The sequence below is a fragment of the Canis lupus genome, chromosome 27, assembly GCF_003254725.2.
Source record: "Canis lupus dingo isolate Sandy chromosome 27, ASM325472v2, whole genome shotgun sequence".
NCBI classification, from domain to species: Eukaryota; Metazoa; Chordata; class Mammalia; order Carnivora; family Canidae; genus Canis; species Canis lupus.
Window position 1 is genome coordinate 40,507,049 of NC_064269.1, and position 20,042 is coordinate 40,527,090.

General features: G+C 41.2%; 1 protein-coding gene across 8 annotated transcripts in view; it reads right to left on the reverse strand.

Moving 5' to 3' along the window:
• The window catches only part of DYRK4 (dual specificity tyrosine phosphorylation regulated kinase 4), a 63,094-nt gene extending 44,444 nt beyond the window's left edge, over positions 1-18,650 (reverse strand). Inside the window, exons 1-3 of one of the 8 annotated variants that reach the window (XM_049102360.1) lie at positions 18,522-18,585; positions 16,580-16,700; positions 13,405-13,498 (exon numbers count right to left, since the gene is read on the reverse strand). In XM_049102360.1, coding sequence (XP_048958317.1) covers positions 13,405-13,491 — 87 coding nt within the window. In that variant the 5' untranslated portion in view covers positions 13,492-13,498; positions 16,580-16,700; positions 18,522-18,585. Of the gene's footprint in view, positions 1-3,865; positions 4,078-9,611; positions 9,731-13,404; positions 13,499-16,579; positions 16,701-18,521 lie in introns of those variants that run through there. The other 7 variants (XM_035707272.2, XM_049102361.1, XM_049102358.1 and 4 more) reach the window with 7 other exon arrangements.
• Between the last annotated feature and the right edge of the window lie 1,392 nt (positions 18,651-20,042).

Below are 20,042 nucleotides of genomic sequence, written 5' to 3' on the forward strand. Positions count from 1 at the left end.
AGGCATCCTATGATATATGTGACCAGTATTCCTCAAAACTGTCAAGGTCATCAAAAACAACAAAAGTCTGAGGAACTGTCACAGTCAAGAGGAGCTTAAGGGGACATGATAACAAAATGTAATGTGACATCCTAGATAGGAACCTGGAGCGGACAAAGGACAATAGGTAACAATTAAGGAAATCTGGCTAAAGTGTGGAGTTTAGTTAAACATGTATCACTATCAGGGATCCCTGGGTGGCTCAGTGGTTTGGCGCCTGCCTTTGGCCCAGGGCGTGATCCTGGAGTCCCGGAATCAAGTCCCACGTCGGGCTCCCTGCATGGAGCCTGCTTCTCCCTCTGCCTGTGTCTCTGCCTCTCTCTGTCTCTCATGAATAAATAAATATTTTTTTAAAATGTATCACTATCTAAATTTTTTAAAATCTAAAAAAATAATAATAATGGGGTGCTTGGGTGACTTAGTCGGTTAAGCATCTGCCTTGTGATCTTGGCTCAGATCACGATCTCAGGGTTGTGAGAGGGAGGCTCTGCGGTCAGCAGGGAGTCTGCTTAAGATTCTCTCCCTCCCCCCACTCATATGCACATGCTTTCTCTCTCTCTCTCAAATAATAAATTTTAAAAACCTAAAAAAAAAATCACTATCAATGCATTATTGCAACTAAAGTACCACACAAATATAAGGTTTTTATAATAGGGGAGACTGGGTGTGGGGTGTGGGGTGTGGGGTGTGAGGTGGTATATAGGAACTCTGTACTATCTGTTCAATTTTTCTGCAAGTCTAAAACTGTTTTAAAGAAATACATTAATAAGACAAACAAAACTCCTGAGGGGAGGGGTAACACCAGAAAGGCCATTCCTATGACTCAGTATAAACTTGTTCTATGTGACCTGAAGGACAGAATGAGGTCAAAGTGTGGAATTTATAGAGAGGTAGTTTCTAGTTCAATAAAAGAAAGATTTTCTAGAACCTAGAGCTGTCCAAGAATGGAATGGAAGTCCTTATGAGCTAATGAGCTCTCCGTCTCTGGAAGAGCCAAGTCACCCTAATAAGTCTCTGTAAGAAATGTGCATGAACTCAGGCAATGAGCAATATGAAACCTCCAAAGTCCCATCTGTCCATAAGACTCATTTAAGTGACTCCTGTGAGTGTGTCTTGAGTTCATCTTTTATCCTCTCATGGAACTAACACTGAGAGCCATTGCAGAAAACAATGCTTCCCAAACTTTGTCACTTCATACCATGCATGAAAAACTATATTTGTGTGACAACCTGGGGTAAAAAGAGGAGGCAGCTCACAGACAGATGCTATGAGCACAAGGTTGCAAGAGGCTGCTGGCCTCTATATCCATGCACACCTCTACCAGTGTGTCACACAAGTTTACAAACTTGCTGCTTGTTTATCTCCAGCAGCTTCCTCAAGAGGGACATAATCCCCGATAACATTTCATTCTATCACAGCATCCCTAGGAGGCAGGAAGAAGAGGGTGTGATCTCCCACATTCATGGTGGCAAAAAAGACTAGGAGCTTCAAAGGCAAAAATGAACTACTGGGACTTCATCAAGATAAAAAGCTTTTGCACAGCAAAGGAAACAGTGGACAAAACCAAAAGATGACCTTCAAAATGAGAGAAGATATTTGCAAATGTCTTATTAAATAAACGGCTACTATCCAAAATCTATAAGAAACTTAACCAAACTCAACACCCAAAGAACAAATAATCCAATCAAGAAATGGGCAGAAGACATGAACAGACATTTCTCCAAAGGAGACATACAAGAGAGACTCCTAACTCTGGGAAATGAACAAGGGGTAGTGGAAGGGGAGGTGGGCAGGGGGATGGGGTGACTAGGTGATGGGCACTGAGGGGGGCACTTGATGGGATGAGCACTGGGTGTTATACTATATGTTGGCAAATCGAACTCCAATAAAAAAAGTATACAAAAAAAGAAGACATACAAATGGCCAACCGACACATGAGAAAAATGTTCAACATCACTCGGCATAAGGGAAATACAAATCAAAACCACAAGATACCACCTCATACCCATCAGAATAGCTATAATTAACAAGTCAGAAAATGACAGATGTTGGTGAGGATGCAGAGAAAGGGGAGCCTTCTTGGACTGTTGGTGGGAATGGCAGCCACTCTGGAAAACAGTACGGAGATGCCTCAAAAAGTTAAAAACAGACCTACCGTATGACCCAGCAATTGCACTACTAGGTATTTAGCTCAAAGATACAAATGTAGTGATCCTAAGAGGCACCTGATCCCAGTGTTTATAGCAGCAATGGAAATTGTCACAGGGAGGTGCCTGTGTTATAAATCTAGATTATTCAACACAAGCTGGCTACAGTAAGCACAAACTCCCACTTGCAGGACCGAATAAGAATGTTTTCACAAACATGCAAATTGTCATTTATGATTTCCTACCATGGGTAGCATAATTATGTGAGAATGAATATATCCCTCCAAGACTCTGCCCACCATATCCCTAGCTTAGGCACCTGTTGCAGTGGTCTCCTAAGCAGTACCCTGCCCCTCACTCAATCCATCCTCTACTGCCTAAGACCTCAGAAATTAAACATGAACATCTGATCTCATTGCTGTACTACTTAAATCTCCCCAGTGACTTTTCAGGGTATGGATGTCCTGGCATACAAAGCCTCCCAATCTCATCTCTTGTCATGGCCCTGGCCCTCCCCTTTTGGCTCCAGAATTATGAATGCCTTGCAGTTCTCAAACACCAAGCTGGTTCACATCTCAGCATGTCCACTCCTACTGTTTCTCCTTGGGATGTTCTCTCATCACCGATTTACCATCTTCTTCCATTCCAAGTCCCTGTCATTCACCTGGTGAATTTTACCCAAGTTCAAGTCCCAGCCAAGGTGCCACATTTTCCATGAAGCCTCTGTAACCACTGCATGTGTAATTCTTTCACTACTCCAATACATACTTGCGGCAATCACAGTACCTGCAAAGGTTTGTTGCATGAGGTTGTCTTACACCTGCCTTCTTTTGCCAGACTCTAAGACTCTTTAATAAAAGATCTGAGTCTTATCTCAGAATTCTGAGCCTAAGGTGGTATCTCACACCTAGTAGTCACTCAAATATTTGATAAAGGAAGGAAGGGAAGAATAAAGGAGATACTGAGGGAGCAGGAAGCCCTAGTACTTGTCCTCAAACTCTTAAGCTGATTCTAAGCGACCCGAAAAACAGTTGAGCTTGGATTTCAGCTTCTCTTCCTGGTTGGTAGTCTATCCTCTCCACTGTGTCTCCATAGTCCCTCTCCTAGTGGCTTCAATTCCCACCAGGGGACCAGTGCTGTCTTGTTCCCCAGCACTTCCTTTTTGGAAGGAATGCCTCCTACTCAGTAAATGCACACAAGTGAATTCCCTGGCCAATACCCTCTTCTCAAAGGTAACTGCATTTTCAAAGAGAAAGCCTAGAAAAGAAAGCGTTTTGGTGCAAATAAATGAATCTCTACTCACAGAAGGCTTCTTGGCACTGGGAAAATAGATGAAAGAGATAGTTCATCTTAGGAAAAAAGGTCTTCACAAACCCTATCAGACAGGAGTCCATTCTCATCATCAATTACTGAGACATGTAACCATTATGTCAGAATGGAGGACAAAATTGCACACAAGGGTGAAATCTCCAATCCTTTGTGTTGCATCAGTGCCCTCTCACTGGTGGCACCGTGCCTTCCCCTCTTTACTTTGCATCAAGCCCCCACCCCAAACATGCAAAGTTTACCCATGAATCACAGGGGAGTATATTTCATACCTCCAGCTAAGGGCTAAAGGATAATAAGGTCGCTTTGTAGGGCCAGTCAGAACAGAACTTCAAGATGCACTCTCTCATTACCTTGGACAGAGCCCTGGATGTCCTCATCTGCAACGTTCAGGGGAGAAAGCAACTGGGATTTCAGCAGGCATCAAAGCCACCCTGGTCTTCTGTCCCTGGGCCACCCAGATGTTTCAGAAAGGCATACCTCCATCAAACCACCTGCCTTGATCGTACCTCACAGGCTATTTTTTCTATTTTCTTAGCTGACTCCTCCTTGCTCTTCCTCCTCCCTGTTAATTAAAAAAAATAAAAAATCTCCAAGTGCATGATCAAGGTTGGGTGGGCAGACAAAGCTCAAGTTCTGTGATATCAAATCACAGCTTCTTCCTTCTAGGCTCCATAATCCCTTCCCAGAAGCCAGAACAACCGAGAGTTCAAAACAAATGCATTAATGCAGAGAGAGGGTGTGACGAGAAGAGAGAAAATAAATCCTTGGGGACTCTGTACAGAACACAACAAGTTTGACAATTAGGCCCATCAGAGCACTGCAGAGAGCTGGGAGAAAGGGGCAGTTGCTAGGCTCCTCATATCCTCAACTAAGGCACTAAGCTACTATCGCTATCCAGAGTTTAGGCAAATTGCAGCGTCTCTCCACGGCCACTTCTAGCTAAGACTCTGCCATGAAACCACCTTTGCTGTGTGTGAGGAAGCCCAGGATGCCTGGACAGAAAAGAGTAGATTCCTGCTTAAACCCACAGCCAAGCCTGGCCTCAGGAGACCCATTAGCAGAGTGAATATGTCCAGCCCTCGGGAGGACTGAGGCTTCTATCTCACTGACGTAGTGTCCTCTCCGGAGTTCTGCCCACCAGCCTATGTCCCTGATGAAGGTGGAGGAAGGAGAGCCTGGCTGCCCTGGGGGTTTGAAGGACAGGCAAGAGCATACGCCTGAAAGCCCAGATGCTTGGAGACATTTTCTAATGTACTTAGTGCGTGGCCTTGGGGGAGACATTTCCCCTTCTGGACTTCTGTTAAGTGGAGCTTGGACAATTATGGTGCTAGAAGCCACCTTAAGGAATCTGTAATCAAATGCCCTCATTGTACGATGGAGAAAGGGAAGTTAAGAAGGTTATCCATGTGACTTGTCCAAAATAACATAGCAGTAGCAAACATGAGTCTAGAATCCATGCCTCTAAGTGCCTTTTTATTTTTATTTTTTAAGTGTCTTTTTATTATAACATGCTGCCATCAGATGATGTCTGACCTCCTTTGTATTCTCTTGTGAAACTAGATGGGAAGAGATTATAAAGCATTTCCCCTCCAAAGGTCTCTAAGTAAAAAATGAGATCATGCTTTTATTTTGATGGTTCCTGGATGGAAACATTTAGAAAGCAAGAATTTATTCTATAAATTAGACACTAAATTCTTTATAATAGAAAGTAGATGTATGCATGACGTAAGAGGGTTAGAGCAGCTCTTTCCTAAGGTTTTATTCCAATTTGTTTATCAGATTCATCCTATGCTTTTGCATAAGTTATTCCTTCCGCTTGAAATGCCTTCCTACCAGCCCACCAACCTCCTTGCATAACCCCAGGGGGCATCATTCACTTTGAAAAAAATGTGAATACTGAGCCCTATAATTCATGCCATTTGATGGGACTGTAGCTGACTGGAACACTAGTAAAGCATGATACACTTGGGCAATAGCAACAGCTTAAGAAAACTTTCTCTAAGCTCCCACAGAACTCTGTTTTTACCTTAGTGAGTACACTTACCATGCTTATTGTCACTTGTCTCTACATACTTATGTCCCCCACTAGACTGCATGCTAGACAAGGAGATACATATTATTTATTTTTGTGTCCTAGCACTGAGGACAATGCTTGGTCCAAAGTTAGCTCTCAATAAACACTTGGGAGTGATTTATGAAAGAGTTCACCCATCAAGGGTCTTTAAAGCTTCACAGAGTACAAAAAAGTAAACGACTCTAAAGTCAAATTTTGACTAGAATTCTTACTCTGCTATTTGCTAGTAGTATGACCCTGGTAAGCCATTTATCCTCTCTCAGGCTCAGTTTCCTTTTCTATAAAATAAGACTAGCAACCTTATAGTAAAAACAAAAACACAAAGCACACATGAGCACATACACATACACACATACAGATAAGATACTATGAGTAAAAAAAAAAAAAAAAAAAAGATACTATGAGTAAGAACTAACAGAAACTATAGTCACCAGAATTAGATACCTCCTCCCTCAAAAAATCCAAAAACTGGAATTATCAGGCAAAAACTGAAAAATAATCAGGTGTGATATGCTTAAAGAAATAAAAAAGACTAAAAATATAAATAAAGTATACGACACCATACAAATAACCACATTTCAAAATAAACAAATTGGAACTTGGAAAAATAAATCAATGAACCAGAAGAGACAAGTTTGAGAAAAAATCTAGCAACCAGCACAAGGAGACAGAGATGAAAAATATGTTCAAAGATTATGAACATGGAGGAAAAGGTGAGGTCTACCACATGTCCAATTAGAGTCAGAACAAGGCAATGAATGTGGCAGACATAAAGACAGAATGGCTCAGGGAATTTTTCAGAACCAATAAAAGACAAAATCATACAACTTTTCCTTTTTTTAGGTTTTATTTATTTATTTGAGAGAGATTGATGGAGCGAGAGAGAGAGAGAGCACAAGTGGGAGAAGGAGCAGAGGGAGAGGGAAAAGCAGACTTCATGTTGAGCAGGCAGCCCAATGTGGGTCTCAATCCCAGGACTCTGGAATTATCTGAGCTAAAGGTAGATGTTTAACCAACTGTGCCACCCAGGCGCCCGTCATACAACTTTTAGAAGACAAATCTGTCTTTTATGATTTCAGAGTAGGAAATTTCTTAAGCAAGATAAAAAGTTCATGCTATGAATTTACTTCCTTCTAATTAAGTTCTCCTTCTCCTCTAAAGACAATATAGAGTGTAGACAAGCCAAGATTTAGAGCAAGGTTGCAAGGTATAAGATTAGTAAACAACAGCAGCCCTGGTGGCCCAGTGGTTTAGCATCACCTTCAGCCCAGGGTGTGATCCTGGAGACCCGGGATCAAGTTCCACATCAGGCTCCCTGCATGGAGCCTGCTTCTCCTTCTGCCTATCTCTCTGCCTCTCTCTCTATCTCTCTGTGTCTCTCATGAATAAATAAATAAAACATTTTTTTTAAAAAAAAGATTAGTAAACAAGGTCAGTTGATTTTTTATATACTAGCAATGAACAATTGAAATTTGAGGCACTTGATGGGATGAGCACTGGGTGTTATTCTAGACTATTTTTTTAAATTTTATTTATGATAGTCACACAGAGAGAGAGAGAGAGAGAGGCAGAGACACAGGCAGAGGGAGAAGCAGGCTCCATGCAGAGAGCCCGACGTGGGATTCAAACCCGGGTCTCCAGGATCACGCTCTGGGCCAAAGGCAGGCACTAAACCGCTGCACCACCCAGGGATCCCTGGGTGTTATTCTATATGTTGGCAAATTGAACACCAATAAAAAATAAATTTATAAAAAAGCAATTTGAAATTTGAAATTAAAAAGACCATTTACATTTGCAACCTCAAGAAATTGGAATACTTTTGTATAAGGCAAACAGAATATGTACAGGATCCATATGAAGAAAACTATGAAATGCTGATGAAAAAAGTCAAAGATCTAAAAAAAAATGGAGAGATTTTCCATGTTCATGGACAGGAAGACTCAATATCATTAAAATGTTAGGTCTCACTAAAAGCTATAAGCATTGATGAAAGAAACTGAAGAGAACACAAATAAATAGATATTCTGTGCTCATGGAGTGGGAGAACTGATACTGTTCTGTAAACTGTAAAATGTCCATACCTAAAGCAATCTATAGATTCAATGTAAATCCAATCAAAATTCCAATGGCACTTTTCACAGAAATAGAACAATCCTCACATTTGTATGGAACCACAACAGGAACGAAGCTGGCGGCATCACACTTCCTGATTTCAAACTACATTTCAAAGCCACAGCAATCAAAACAGTATGGTATTTGCATAAAAACAGACACACTAATCAATAAAACAGAATAGAGCACCTAGAAATAAACCCATTAAACATGGTCAGTTAACTTATGACAAAGGAGCCAAGAATATACAATGGATAAAGGACAGTCTCTTCAATAAATGGTTTTGGGAAAACTGGAAAGCCACTTGCAAAAGAATGAGTTTGAGCCTCTATCTTATACCATACACAAAAATCAGCTCCACATGGGTTAAAGATTTGAATATAACCAAAATCTAAAAACTTAGAACTATGAAATTCCTAGAAGAAAACTTAGGAATTAAGCTGCTTGACACTGGTCTTGGCAATGACTTTTTTGATTTAATACCAAAACAAAAACCAAAAGCATTATAGCAATAATAAATAATAATAGGATTATATCAAACTGAAAATCTTCTGCAATGCAAGGGACACCATCAACAAAATGAAAAGGGGATCCCTGGGTGGCGCAGCGGTTTAGCGCCTGCCTTTGGCCCAGGGCGTGATCCTGGAGACCCGGGATCGAATCCCACGTCGGGCTCCCGGTGCATGGAGCCTGCTTCTCCCTCTGCCTATGTCTCTGCCTCTCTCTCTATCTCTGTGTGACTATCATAAATAAATAAAAAAAAATTAAAAAAAAAACAAAATGAAAAGGCAATCTATTGAACAGGACAATATATTTTAATCACATTTCTGATAAAGGGTTATAGCTAAAATATAAAAAGAACTCATAAAAGTCAATAACAAAGAAACAAATACAATTAAATACAATTAAATAATGAGCAAAGGATCTAGAAACCATTTTTCCAAAGCAGATATACAGATGGCCAACAGGCACATGAAAGATACTGAGTAATATTCCATTGTACATATATATGTACGCCACATCTTCTTTATTCACTCATCAATCAATAGAATATTACTCAGTTATAAAAAAAGAATGAAATCTTGCCATTTGCAACAACATGGATGAAGCTAGAGTGTATTATGTTAAGCAAAATAAGTCAGTCAGAGAAAGACAAATACCATATGATTTCAGTCTATGTGGAATTTAGTAAACAAAACAGATGAACATAGGGAAAATTAAAAAGAGGCAAACCAGAAAACAGAGTCTTAACTACAGAGATGATTACCAGAGAGGTAGGCAGAGGAATGGGTTAGAGGGGTGATGGCCATTAAGGAGGTCACTTGGGATGAGCATTGGTATCGTATGTAAGTAATGAATCACTAAATTCTACACTTGAAACTAATATTGCACTGTATGTCAACTAACTAGAATTTAAATAAAAACTTAAAAAAAATAAAAATAAAAACCAAAACAAATTAACAAACCAAACTCATAGATGTAGAGAACAGACTGGTAGCTGCCAGAGAGAAGGGGAGTAGGCAGGCAAAATAGAAGGGGTACAAACTTTTATTCATAAAATAAGTCATAAAAAAATAAAAATAAAAATAAAAAATAAAAATAAAATAAGTCCTATAGAGCATGGTGACTGTAGTCAATAATATTGTATGTTACATATATATGGTGACAGGGAAATAAGACTTATTGTAATAATGATTTTACAGGGTATACAAATGTCAAATCATATTTTACAACTGACATAATGTTATCTTCAATTATACCTCAAAAAATAAGTAACTAAAAATTTTTTAAAGCCAAAACATAGCAGAAAAAAATCTTGCATATGAATATTTATAGCATTACTCATATTTGCCAAAACTTGCAAACAACCAAGATGCCCATTTTTAAAACGATTTTATTTATTTACTTACTTATTTGAGAGAGAGCGTACAAGCTGGGGGAGGGGCAGCGGGAGAGGGAGGAGCAGACTCCCCGATGTAAGGCTCAATCTCAGGACCGTGAGCCCCAGACGCCCTTCCAAGATGCCCTCCTGAAGGTAAATGGATAAATAAACTGTGGTACATCCAGGCGATAGAATATTATACAGCACGGGAAAGCAGTAAGCTGCTTTCTATCAAGCCAGGAAAAGACAAGGAGGAACCTTAAAAGTATATTATTAAGTGAAAGAAGCCAGTGTGAAAAGGCTACATTCTGTAGGATCCCAACGATCATATCCCAGTGATATGAGATCCTGGAAAAGGCAAAATTACAGACAGTAAAAATGGTTGACAGGGGTTTAAGGAGATGGGGAACAGGGATAAATAGATGGAGCACTGGGCACTTTTAGGTCAGCAAAACTATTTTGTATAATACTGTGATGATGGATACATTATGTATTTGTCAAAACCAAACAACTACACAACATAAAGAGTAAACACTAAGATAAACTATGGCTCTTCACTAATAATAATGTACCAATATTGAGTCCACCAGTAGTAATAACTGTACAATAATAATAAATTTAATAATAAATGTTATCCTGGCTTCTGCAAACCACTCCACTGGTATAATAAGGCAAGATGTTAGTAAGAGGATAAACTGTGGAGGGGATCCCTGGGTGGCTCAGCGGTTTAGCGCCTGCCTTTGGCCCAGGGCATGATCCTGGAGTCCCGAGATCGAGTCCCACATCGGGCTCCCTGCATGGAGCCTGCTTCTCCCTCTGCCTGTATCTCTGCCTCTCTCTCCCTCTCTGTGTCTCTCATGAATGAATAAATTAAAAATCTTTAAAAAAAAAGGGATAAACTGTGGAGAGTGAGGAGGAGTATATGGGAACTCTACTTTCTGTTCAATTTTTCGATAAACCTAAAGCAGCTCTAAAAAATATATAAAAAACAGGCAAGCCAAGAGCAAGGAGATAGTATCTGTAGTACATACATCTGGCAAAGGATTAGTAAGTCCTTTAAATAGTTTGTATATCTATTTATGAATAAATGTATGTACATATTATTTATATTCATACATCATTTATATATTTTTACATATTTTTTGTAGAATTTTATATTATATTTATAGAATATATAAGATATTCTACAATTCAATAAGAAAAAGACAACACAATAAAAATACTTAAGCAAAAAAGGCAGAACCAGGCACTTCACAGAAGAGGAAACACAAATGACCAAAAAGCCCATGAAAAAAGATTCAATCTCATTACTAATCATCAAAACACAAATTAAAATACAATAAGATATTGTTACTCATCTATCAAACTGGCATATAAAAAGCCACACAACATCAAGGGATAAAAAGGATGGAGAACAGCTTGAACTCACACATACTGCTCTGGTGACAAAGTACTTTGATACCAATGTTTTAGAAAACAGTTTGGCATTATCTGGTAACGTTAAGCATTGACATACCCTGATGCCCAGCACTTTCCCTCTGAAGTGTCTACTCTAGAAACTCCCACATCTATGCACCAGCAGATGTGCACAACATTCATGGAAGTACCATTTTTGATAGCAAAACCAAGGAAAAAAACCACATGCCATGACCTGTAAAACTGATAAGAAGTGTGATATGCCCATATAATTGAATGCAGCAGTGAAACTGATTTATAAACGGGTTACTATGAACAAAAGTGATTGACATGCACAGCATCTAAAGGATATAGGCACTAAGCAATTGTCCAAATGGAGGCCTGATCAATCCAAGTGAAAGCGAGATGCTGAACCAGTGCATGCTAGATTGGTAGTGAGCATAAAAGATGCCGGGACACCTGCACCCCGATGTTTCTAGCAGCAATGGCCACAATAGTCAAACTGTGGAAGGAGCCTCGGTGTCCATCGAAAGATGATGGATAAAGGAGATGTGGTCTATGTATACCATGGAATATTACTCAGCCAGTAGAAAGGACAAATACCCACCATTTGCTTCAACGTGGATGGAACTGGAGGGTATTATGCTGAGTGAAGTAAGTCAGTCAGAGAAGGACAAACATTCTATGGTCTCATTCATTTGGGGAATATAAAAAATAGTGAAAGGGAATAAAGGGGAAAGGAGAAAAAATAAGTGGGAAATATCAGAAAGGGAGACAGAACGTGAGAGACTCCTAACTCTGGGAAACGAACAAGGGGTGGTGGAAAGGGAGGTGAGAGAGGGGTGGGGGTGACTGGGTGACGGGCACTGAGGAGGGCACTTGGCGGGATGAGCACTGGGTGTTATGCTATATTTTGGCAAATTGAACTCCAATAAAAAATTTTTAAAAAGATGCTTGCAAAAGATTCCATATATATAAAAACCAAAAATATGCAAAATTAAACAATACATAGTTTAGAAGAGTTAAAAACATGTTAAGAAAGCAATGGAATAACATGTAAAAGTCAAGAGAGTGGTAATCTCAGAGGGGTCGATGAATGGGATGAGATAAGATAGGGAGAGACACACAGGGGACTTCTTTCTTAAACTATGTGTTGCATACACACAAGAGGGTTTGTTGAATTATTATTCTTTTTTTAAAAGATCTTATTTATTTATTTATTTGTTTGTTTGTTTGTTTGTTTATTTATTTGAATCTCAGTTTTCCCATATGTAAAACGAGGGTAATAATTGTACTACCCTCTAAAGTTTATATGAGAGTCATCCAAGCACTCAATAGATATGAGCTCAAGCAGGTAAAAAATATATATATAAGTTGCAAAACACATGATGACTTTTCTAAGTCATCACCAAGACCATCCTGTTTGCATATTTTAAATTTGAACAGAATGTTGTCTTTATTATTCTGTTTTGCTATAGATTTACTCTCTCAAATATTTTATGTTGTTTTGCTTTGTCAAAAGAAATGTCTTAGGGATTAAAAAATTGTTGTGCCTTTGAATCACAAAATAATGGTTTTTGTTGTATATGGTAATGGCAGGGGGAAGGCTGGAGGGCAGTGGACTTTGCTTTAGGATTCATTTTTATTTAGTTATAACTGTGAGGAGGAGAATGCTAAGGTTAAATCAGGAACACTGCTTGGAGGAGTTGATGTAAAAGTCATAATTTTAAGGAGGTGATATGTGATCTACAGGGAAAAGACTTTTTAATCTGGCTTTGGAAAAGCCACTGAACTCTGGCTTTTCCAGTGACACAAGCAGGATTCAAAGTCAAACTTGAATACCCTGGGCTCAAGTTTGCCACAGAATTTTCAGAGCAAAGATCCAAATAATACCATCTTTTGAGTCATGTATGAAATTCAAACTGAGGACATTAGATGAAAATGACTCCTGATTTCGAAGTAATCTTGTAGATGGTGATCACAAAGTCACCACATCACAAAATTACCTTTATACTGTAGTATTTCAATAGTTTTTGAGGCTGGGTAAAAAGAAAGACACTATGTCTGTGCTGGGAAACACACACACACACACACATACACACACACACACACACACACACACACACACCTTTTCTGGAAATGTTTGGAACCATTCTGGAACACCTCCAGTGTGGTTCCAGAAATACAGAAGCACAGTACAAGATGCTGTAGAAGAGAAACTAGTACAGGGCCTCCTCAAACACAAGCCACCTGTTCAATGAAGGCCTTGTAGTTCTGTAGTTCCGGAACTTCCCCTTATTCTGTCATCAAAGGTGCTTGGAGAACAGTGATTGGCGCTGGGTCCCAGGTCCCCAAGTCTTCATGATGATACCTCTCTACCCCAAATGAAAGTCAAGGATCTTTACCTTTCCAGGGCTGAGATTCTGTTTCTTTTTTGCTTTCAAACTTGGGAAGGATGTCAAACTGCATTTCCTTGGCTTTTTAGCATCCATTTTAGTCCTGCAGGAGGAAGAGTAAAAAGTACATTGGCAGGAGGAGCAAAATATAAGGAATGGTCCCCACACCCAGGCTTGGAAAGAATGTAGGGAAGGCTTGGAGATAAAAAGTGGCAAGCCTAAAAACACTGGCTGAGTGTCTGCTATTCCTTTTTCTCCAACCCCAACCCCCATCAGGTGGCTGATGATGTCAGGAGAGAGGGCCTCTTAGCATCAGTCTCTGGGTACTCAGGACAGAGGGAGACAGCAGCCAAGGAAGATGAGCTAATGAGGTGGCCAGCAGTTTAGGACACCAAGCAAAAAGACTTATTTCCTCTAGCTCCCTGTTAAGTAAACCATTCTCTTACCACAACCACCTTCTACTCTCGGTAGCTTAATGCCTATAGAGGAAAAAAAAAAAAAAAAAAGGCAGGAGGGCATTGTGATGTGATGTGATAAGTACCGGGTGTTATATGCAACCAATGAATTATTGAACACTACATCTGAAGCTAATGATGTACAATATATTGGCTAATTGAATTTAAATGAAAAAAAAAAAGAAAAAGAGAAAGGGACAATGGGTAGAAATGCTTTGCCTGGATCTCATTTAGCTATTTTTATACCTTCTTTATTCAGAACAGAGCTGTATGAATAATGAACTTGCTGTAAGATGAAAAACTAATTCACATTAAGTTTACGGAATCTAGTTAAAGCAGTGATTTATGTAGGTGGAAGAGTCTTAGGGGCACTCATGCCACTATTATACACCTGTTCCATTAACAGACAGCTGCTGGAACTCTGCTTTGTGTCCCTTGGAAATTCCTTTTCAGCCTCTAACTCTAGCAAGAGCCAAGGGAATCAAGAATATATGAATAAGGACAGAACAGGGATCAGTGCAAATGCTATCCTGGCTTCTGCAAACCACTGCATTGGTAGATTCTTGCAGACACTGTAATAAATGGTGACAGCATCACAATTTTGAAATTATTCAGAGGACTCAAGACCAGTCCCGCCCACTGTTATTGCAGCATAATGTTGAAAAATCAGAAATTACTTGTCTATATATGAGAAGTTAAAAATATGGCACATATGTATTATAGAATATGATGCATCACTTTTAAAAAAAAAAGAAGTAAATCTCTATGTATGCCTGTAATGTATTGAATAAAAACAGAACAGTATGCATGATTCTATCTTTATTTAAGAAAAAAACAAGATGTTTGCGTGTCTTAATCAGGTATATTGAAGAATATAGAAAAAGTAAACTAAAAATAATTACCTTTGAGGGGTGGACCTGGGGGAGGTGATAGGAACATGAATTTTAACACGCAATATGAAAAAATCTTACGCAGGAGTAAACAAAAATAGTTGCTTCTCTTCAAATAATCATAAAGTCACTTTTTTACTTCCCTTTCTTCCTTCCTTTCTACAAACATTTGCTGAGATAATGCCGCTGATTAACTAGACATAGCCTCCACCCTCAAGGAGAGTTCATTATCTGAGGGCAGACATGTGGAAATAGGTCATTACAACGCACACGGTAAGGGCAGTAACAGAGGTCCATTAGTGAAGAGCTAATGGAGCGCACTTCAAGGGGTGACTAAACTCTGTTGGAAAAGCTGAGGAAGACTTCACACCTGAGCAGAGTAGCACCGTCCTTGAAGAAGAAACAGGACAGGCATGGAGTCAAGAGCAGATGGATGAGGCTCTGCAATCACAATAGTATGAAAGAGCACTGTCTTCTTCAGAAAGTGTGAGTACCCAGACATTGCCAGTGGCAGAGAGGTGGTTAGACCATAAAGGAAGGGTTGCATGGCCTGTTCAATGCCTGACAAAATCAGATCGGTACATTACGGACATCTCTCTGGCAATACCATACAACAAGGTTTGGAGGAGCTCAAGTAGGAAGCTGTCTTGAGCATCTAGGCATTGATCATGGGGGCCTCAACCAAGGCCATGATGGTGAGGACACAGTGGACGTGGGAACTTGGGAATAATTTGGGATACAGAACCAGTAGAATTTTGGTCATCAATTTGCTGTGGAGGCTGCAAAATCCAAACACAGGGGAAGAATGAGTACAATTGTTCCTGCCAAGGCTCTGTATCAAATGATCCCTCCATCTACACCCCAGGGATGGGGGAGACGATACAAGCCCACATGCATCTTTCCCGGCAAGTGGAGCTCTTTCCTCTATTCGGCTTCCGGTGGTGCTCTGTAGGTGAAGAGGACATAGAGACCTGAAGAATATGCTGAGGCATCTTGGAATCTAGTCTCAGGGCTGCCCCCAGAGAGATCCTGAGCAAGTGATATGTCTTATCCTTATACTCAGTTTCTCCACTTGTAAGATGACAGGACTGGACTAGATGACCATTGATGTCCTTTCCAGTTCTAAGCTCTTTGATTCCAGCTTTATTAAGTACCACAAGATTGTAAAAGTTTTATATCTTGTTTATAACTGTTACATGAAGGATTAAAGATAAGAAACTCATCTCAGAGCTAGAGTGAATACTGCTTTGAGAACTGAAATTAAAATATAAAAGTGCCTCCTATTATTTTACACAAAGGTCAGTTTCCCTACCTCTCCAGCCTATACCCATTTCCTCCCTCCAGATTTCAGTACTTTTGTGGGTGGAGATCATTCTGTCACTAGGTCAACAACCTGAGTGTTAATTATTTTAGGGCCACACATTTCATCTCATCTTGATTGTGAATCTCTTGGAGGCAGGAATGATGAGCTTGGATTTTATGTTATTTTATTTCTTACATTCCTCTTAGGGACAAGGACAATGACTTGTTTACTGAAAGCTCTTATTTCAAATGTGCTAAAGAAAGACAAATCTAAGATAGTTTAGATTAATTCATCAAAAAACTCGAGACCACGATCTCAAGCAACAAATAGTGACAGATAGTGTCCTAAGCATGAGGGACTGGGCGATAAATAGAATAGAATCCTTGCTTTCAAGGAGTTCCAGGTTTGGTGGGCATGACAGACTCATAAACAGTGGTGCCAGCGTCACTACATCCAGAGAATTTTATATATACTGCATTATCTATGTACACGAATCTTCAATGTCCAGAAAGGAATACATATTGTCTGAGATTTACCTGTTATGATTTCAGGATTTCTTTGGCAGTTGTCAATTAGCTTGATCTTTATGCCTTGGAGAGCTACGTTTGGGGCAGAAATTGTGGTAGTATAGGACTTGCAGGGACTCTCTTGGCATTTCTGTGAACAGGACATAATGTACTTAATGTATTTAAGTTACTCTCACTGCTGCAAAGAGAATTCCTCGGCCCCTCTGCAATTATCATTGAAACTCCTCCATGGTCTGTGGACTCTCATAGCTGAAAGAAGTTTTAGGGGTTATTCGTCCATCTTCCCACCCCGGCAGAAATCCTCAGTGTCTGCTTGAATATTTCTGTGACGGAGCTCACTGTTTTTCCAGGCAACCCGTTTCACATCAGGCTGTTTATACATATGGGTGGTGCTCAGCAAATGCTGGTGGGAAGAAGTGACATTGAGCAACACATCCTCCACCAGCACTTGTTATCCTCTGCAGAACAACGAAGAACACATCAATGCTCGCTTCTACTCAAGAGTTCCTGAATATTCAATCCAGTGCCTTTTTGCCTTCCTGGCTTCTACTGATCTCCCGGCATTGTGCAGTTTTATCTCAAGTATGTCTTCATACAATAGAGCATCCAAGCATGACAGAGAGATCCTGTATGGTCATTGTCTCTCTCTACTTTCTAGTTTTTATTACCTTATTTTGAGCTTTTATTACGTTATTTATTACCTTATTTTTATTACCTTATTTTGAGTATTTATTACCCTACACTTTATTCTAGAGTCTAGATTATGTACTAATCAATGCTAAATCAGGCAGCAAGATCTTTACATCACTCACCTGGTCGCTGTATTTCTATTAATGATGCCTAGACCAGTATTTGCCCTTTTTAGCTGTTACAACACACTCACATTGGATTTGGGATCAGCTAAGACCATGGACTCCCAGCACTGGGTCCTCCACAAGTTTGGGAAGGATGTATTCCTAGCCAAGTTCCTGACAACAGTACAGAGCTGGAGAAGACAAAGTCGAGGAGTGGCTAGCACACCACTAGAGACTCTCTTTCAAGGTTATCATTACCTCCTGAAAAGGAGTAAAACAGAGAAGAAAAAAATAACAAATAGAAGTCCCAGAGCCAATCAGGCACAGTCCAGGTTTGGAGAATTCCTTAGAACTCCTAGATTTCAGGATGCCTGGTTGACACAGTGGCTGAGCGGCTGCCTTCAGCTCAGGTCAGTAGCGATCCCGGGGTCCTGGGATCCAGTTCCCCTATAAATGGCCTTGCACGTTTGCCACATCTCCATTTAAGCCTGAACAGTGAGGCTTGAATTAGGATCACCGACTATCAGTCATTTAAAAGAGACCAGAGGGATCACAGGTTTCTTAAGCCCTGAATTGGCTGATGCATATTTCAAACATAGAAAGTACCACAAATCAACTACAGATTTTTTTTTTAAATCCAATTTTGCATTGTTCATCCCCTTGCCAATATGAGCATTACCCTAGAGTGACAAGTACCCCCCAGAGGAAAGTGATGCTCTGGGTGGTCCACACAGTTTAAAGCCGTCCTGCGTTGGGCTCCGGTGGAGCGTGGAGGTCGCAGGTCCATGGGCTGGGCCGGGATAGGCCGGTATCAGCCCCATCCTAGGACGTCCACGCGAGGCTCGGGGCTGCGGGCTCACTTTGACCTCCAGGGGGGCCAGCCAGGCCCTGGAGATAAAGGGGAGGAAAGCTTGGTGTCCCGCGTTACCGCGTTATCGGGGCCAAGGCTGGAAGCAGCTTCAGGGGCGGTCTTAGAGTTCCGTAAAATCCGCTCTCCGCCGCGGCACTCAGCCCGGCAGGTGCCCGATCCGCCCGGGGTGCACCCCCAGGAGGCCGGGCGCGCACACGCCGCGGCTCAGGGCGCTCTCCCTCCCGCCCGCCCTCGCCCTCCTGCCGCTCGGCCTTCTCTGCACCTCCCCTCGCCACGCTTCTCCCACCTTCTCCCCGCGCGGCCCGGGACGCGTCCGCCCCGCCCGCGCTCGCGCGGCCTCTGGGTTCGGGCGCCGGCGGGCGGAGGAGCTGCACCGGGCGGGCGCACTCTGCCCGGGGGCCGCGGCCGCGCTCGGGGCGCTCCCGGCCCTCGCCCGCCGCCGACCACGCCCCCTCCCGTCGCCATGGAAACTCTGGCTGTCCTTTTTGTGACTCGGACCAGGAAAAGACCCCAACCACCTTTCACGTGTCGGCCGGAAGAACACCTCTCTTCCCCTCGCCCCCATTCCCATCGTCTGGCCCCAGAAGAGAGTTGAAGGACGTTCCAAGGACGAGGAAATTTGAGTTCACCGGATTGTCCAGGCTCCCGAAATTATCCCTACTTTCTCCCCCTTGAGAAGTCTGTGGTTCCCCGGAAGCGCATAGCAAAAGCTCCGGATATAATGTATTAATCAGATGAGCACTTTTTGAGCACTGACTGCATCAGGTTTTAAATGCATGAAAACTAAGAAAAGTTCTAGTTGAATGACAGACAGTAGCCTGACCTGGAGAAATACAGTCTGGTCTATGGAGGAAACAGACGTTCAAAAAAAGGTTTTAGAAAGATCGGGGTTGAGTTGGAGTCTGCAAGGCCAAATATAAATTAGCAATGTAAAGGCCCAGAGCCAGGGGACCACATGGTATCACGAGTGTGGGCACTGTTTGGTGTGGCAAGGGTCAAAAGTATATATAGGCAGCATGAGGCCAGGTTGAAGAAGCAGAGTGGGGACAGCCAGAATTTGAAATTTCTTGTGAACTATACAAGTTAGGGTCTGTGTATGTGGATTTTATGCAAAGGAGTGTTCATGCTCAGATTTTAGAAAAACTTTCTGGCAATACGGTATAAAGGGTAGGCTAGAGTAGGTTAAGAATCAAGGCAAGGATGCCTGTTAGTAATAAGTGATGTTTCAGAGTAAGGGACAGCAAGTGGAACAGCTCTGAGCAATTTATAAAATGGAACAGTTCAGTGACCAGATGTGGAGGATAGAAGTGCCCAGACCCCCCAGTTGATGGTGGTGCCATGTACTAAGAAAATATGGGATGGGAAACACAGAGGGTAGGGAAGATGCTACTGATTTACTGATGACTTATTGCCATCAGATTATCAATAGACCAGGCTCTTGTGTAGAGCAAGATCTGAGCTAAAAGTTCTGACTTGGCAGTCATTGTCATATAGGTGACCAATGGAGCTTGAAGTCACCTAAGCTTAAAAAGGAGGGTGGCGGGGAGGACAAGGGAAAAGAACAGAATCACACAGAATGGGGCACTATGGTGGAAAGAGTAGATGTAGGTGACACAAAAGATTATAAAGCTGCAAAATAATGAAGAGCACGCAGGGATGTGGGGTGAAAATTACAAAAGAATAGTGTCATGTGAACCCAGGAAATAAAATGTATTAAGCAGGGTATGATGAATAGGGTCTATAGGATTAGGTGAGAAAAATGTACACTGGATTTAACAACAGAAAGGTCATAGTGCTTTCTGCAAGG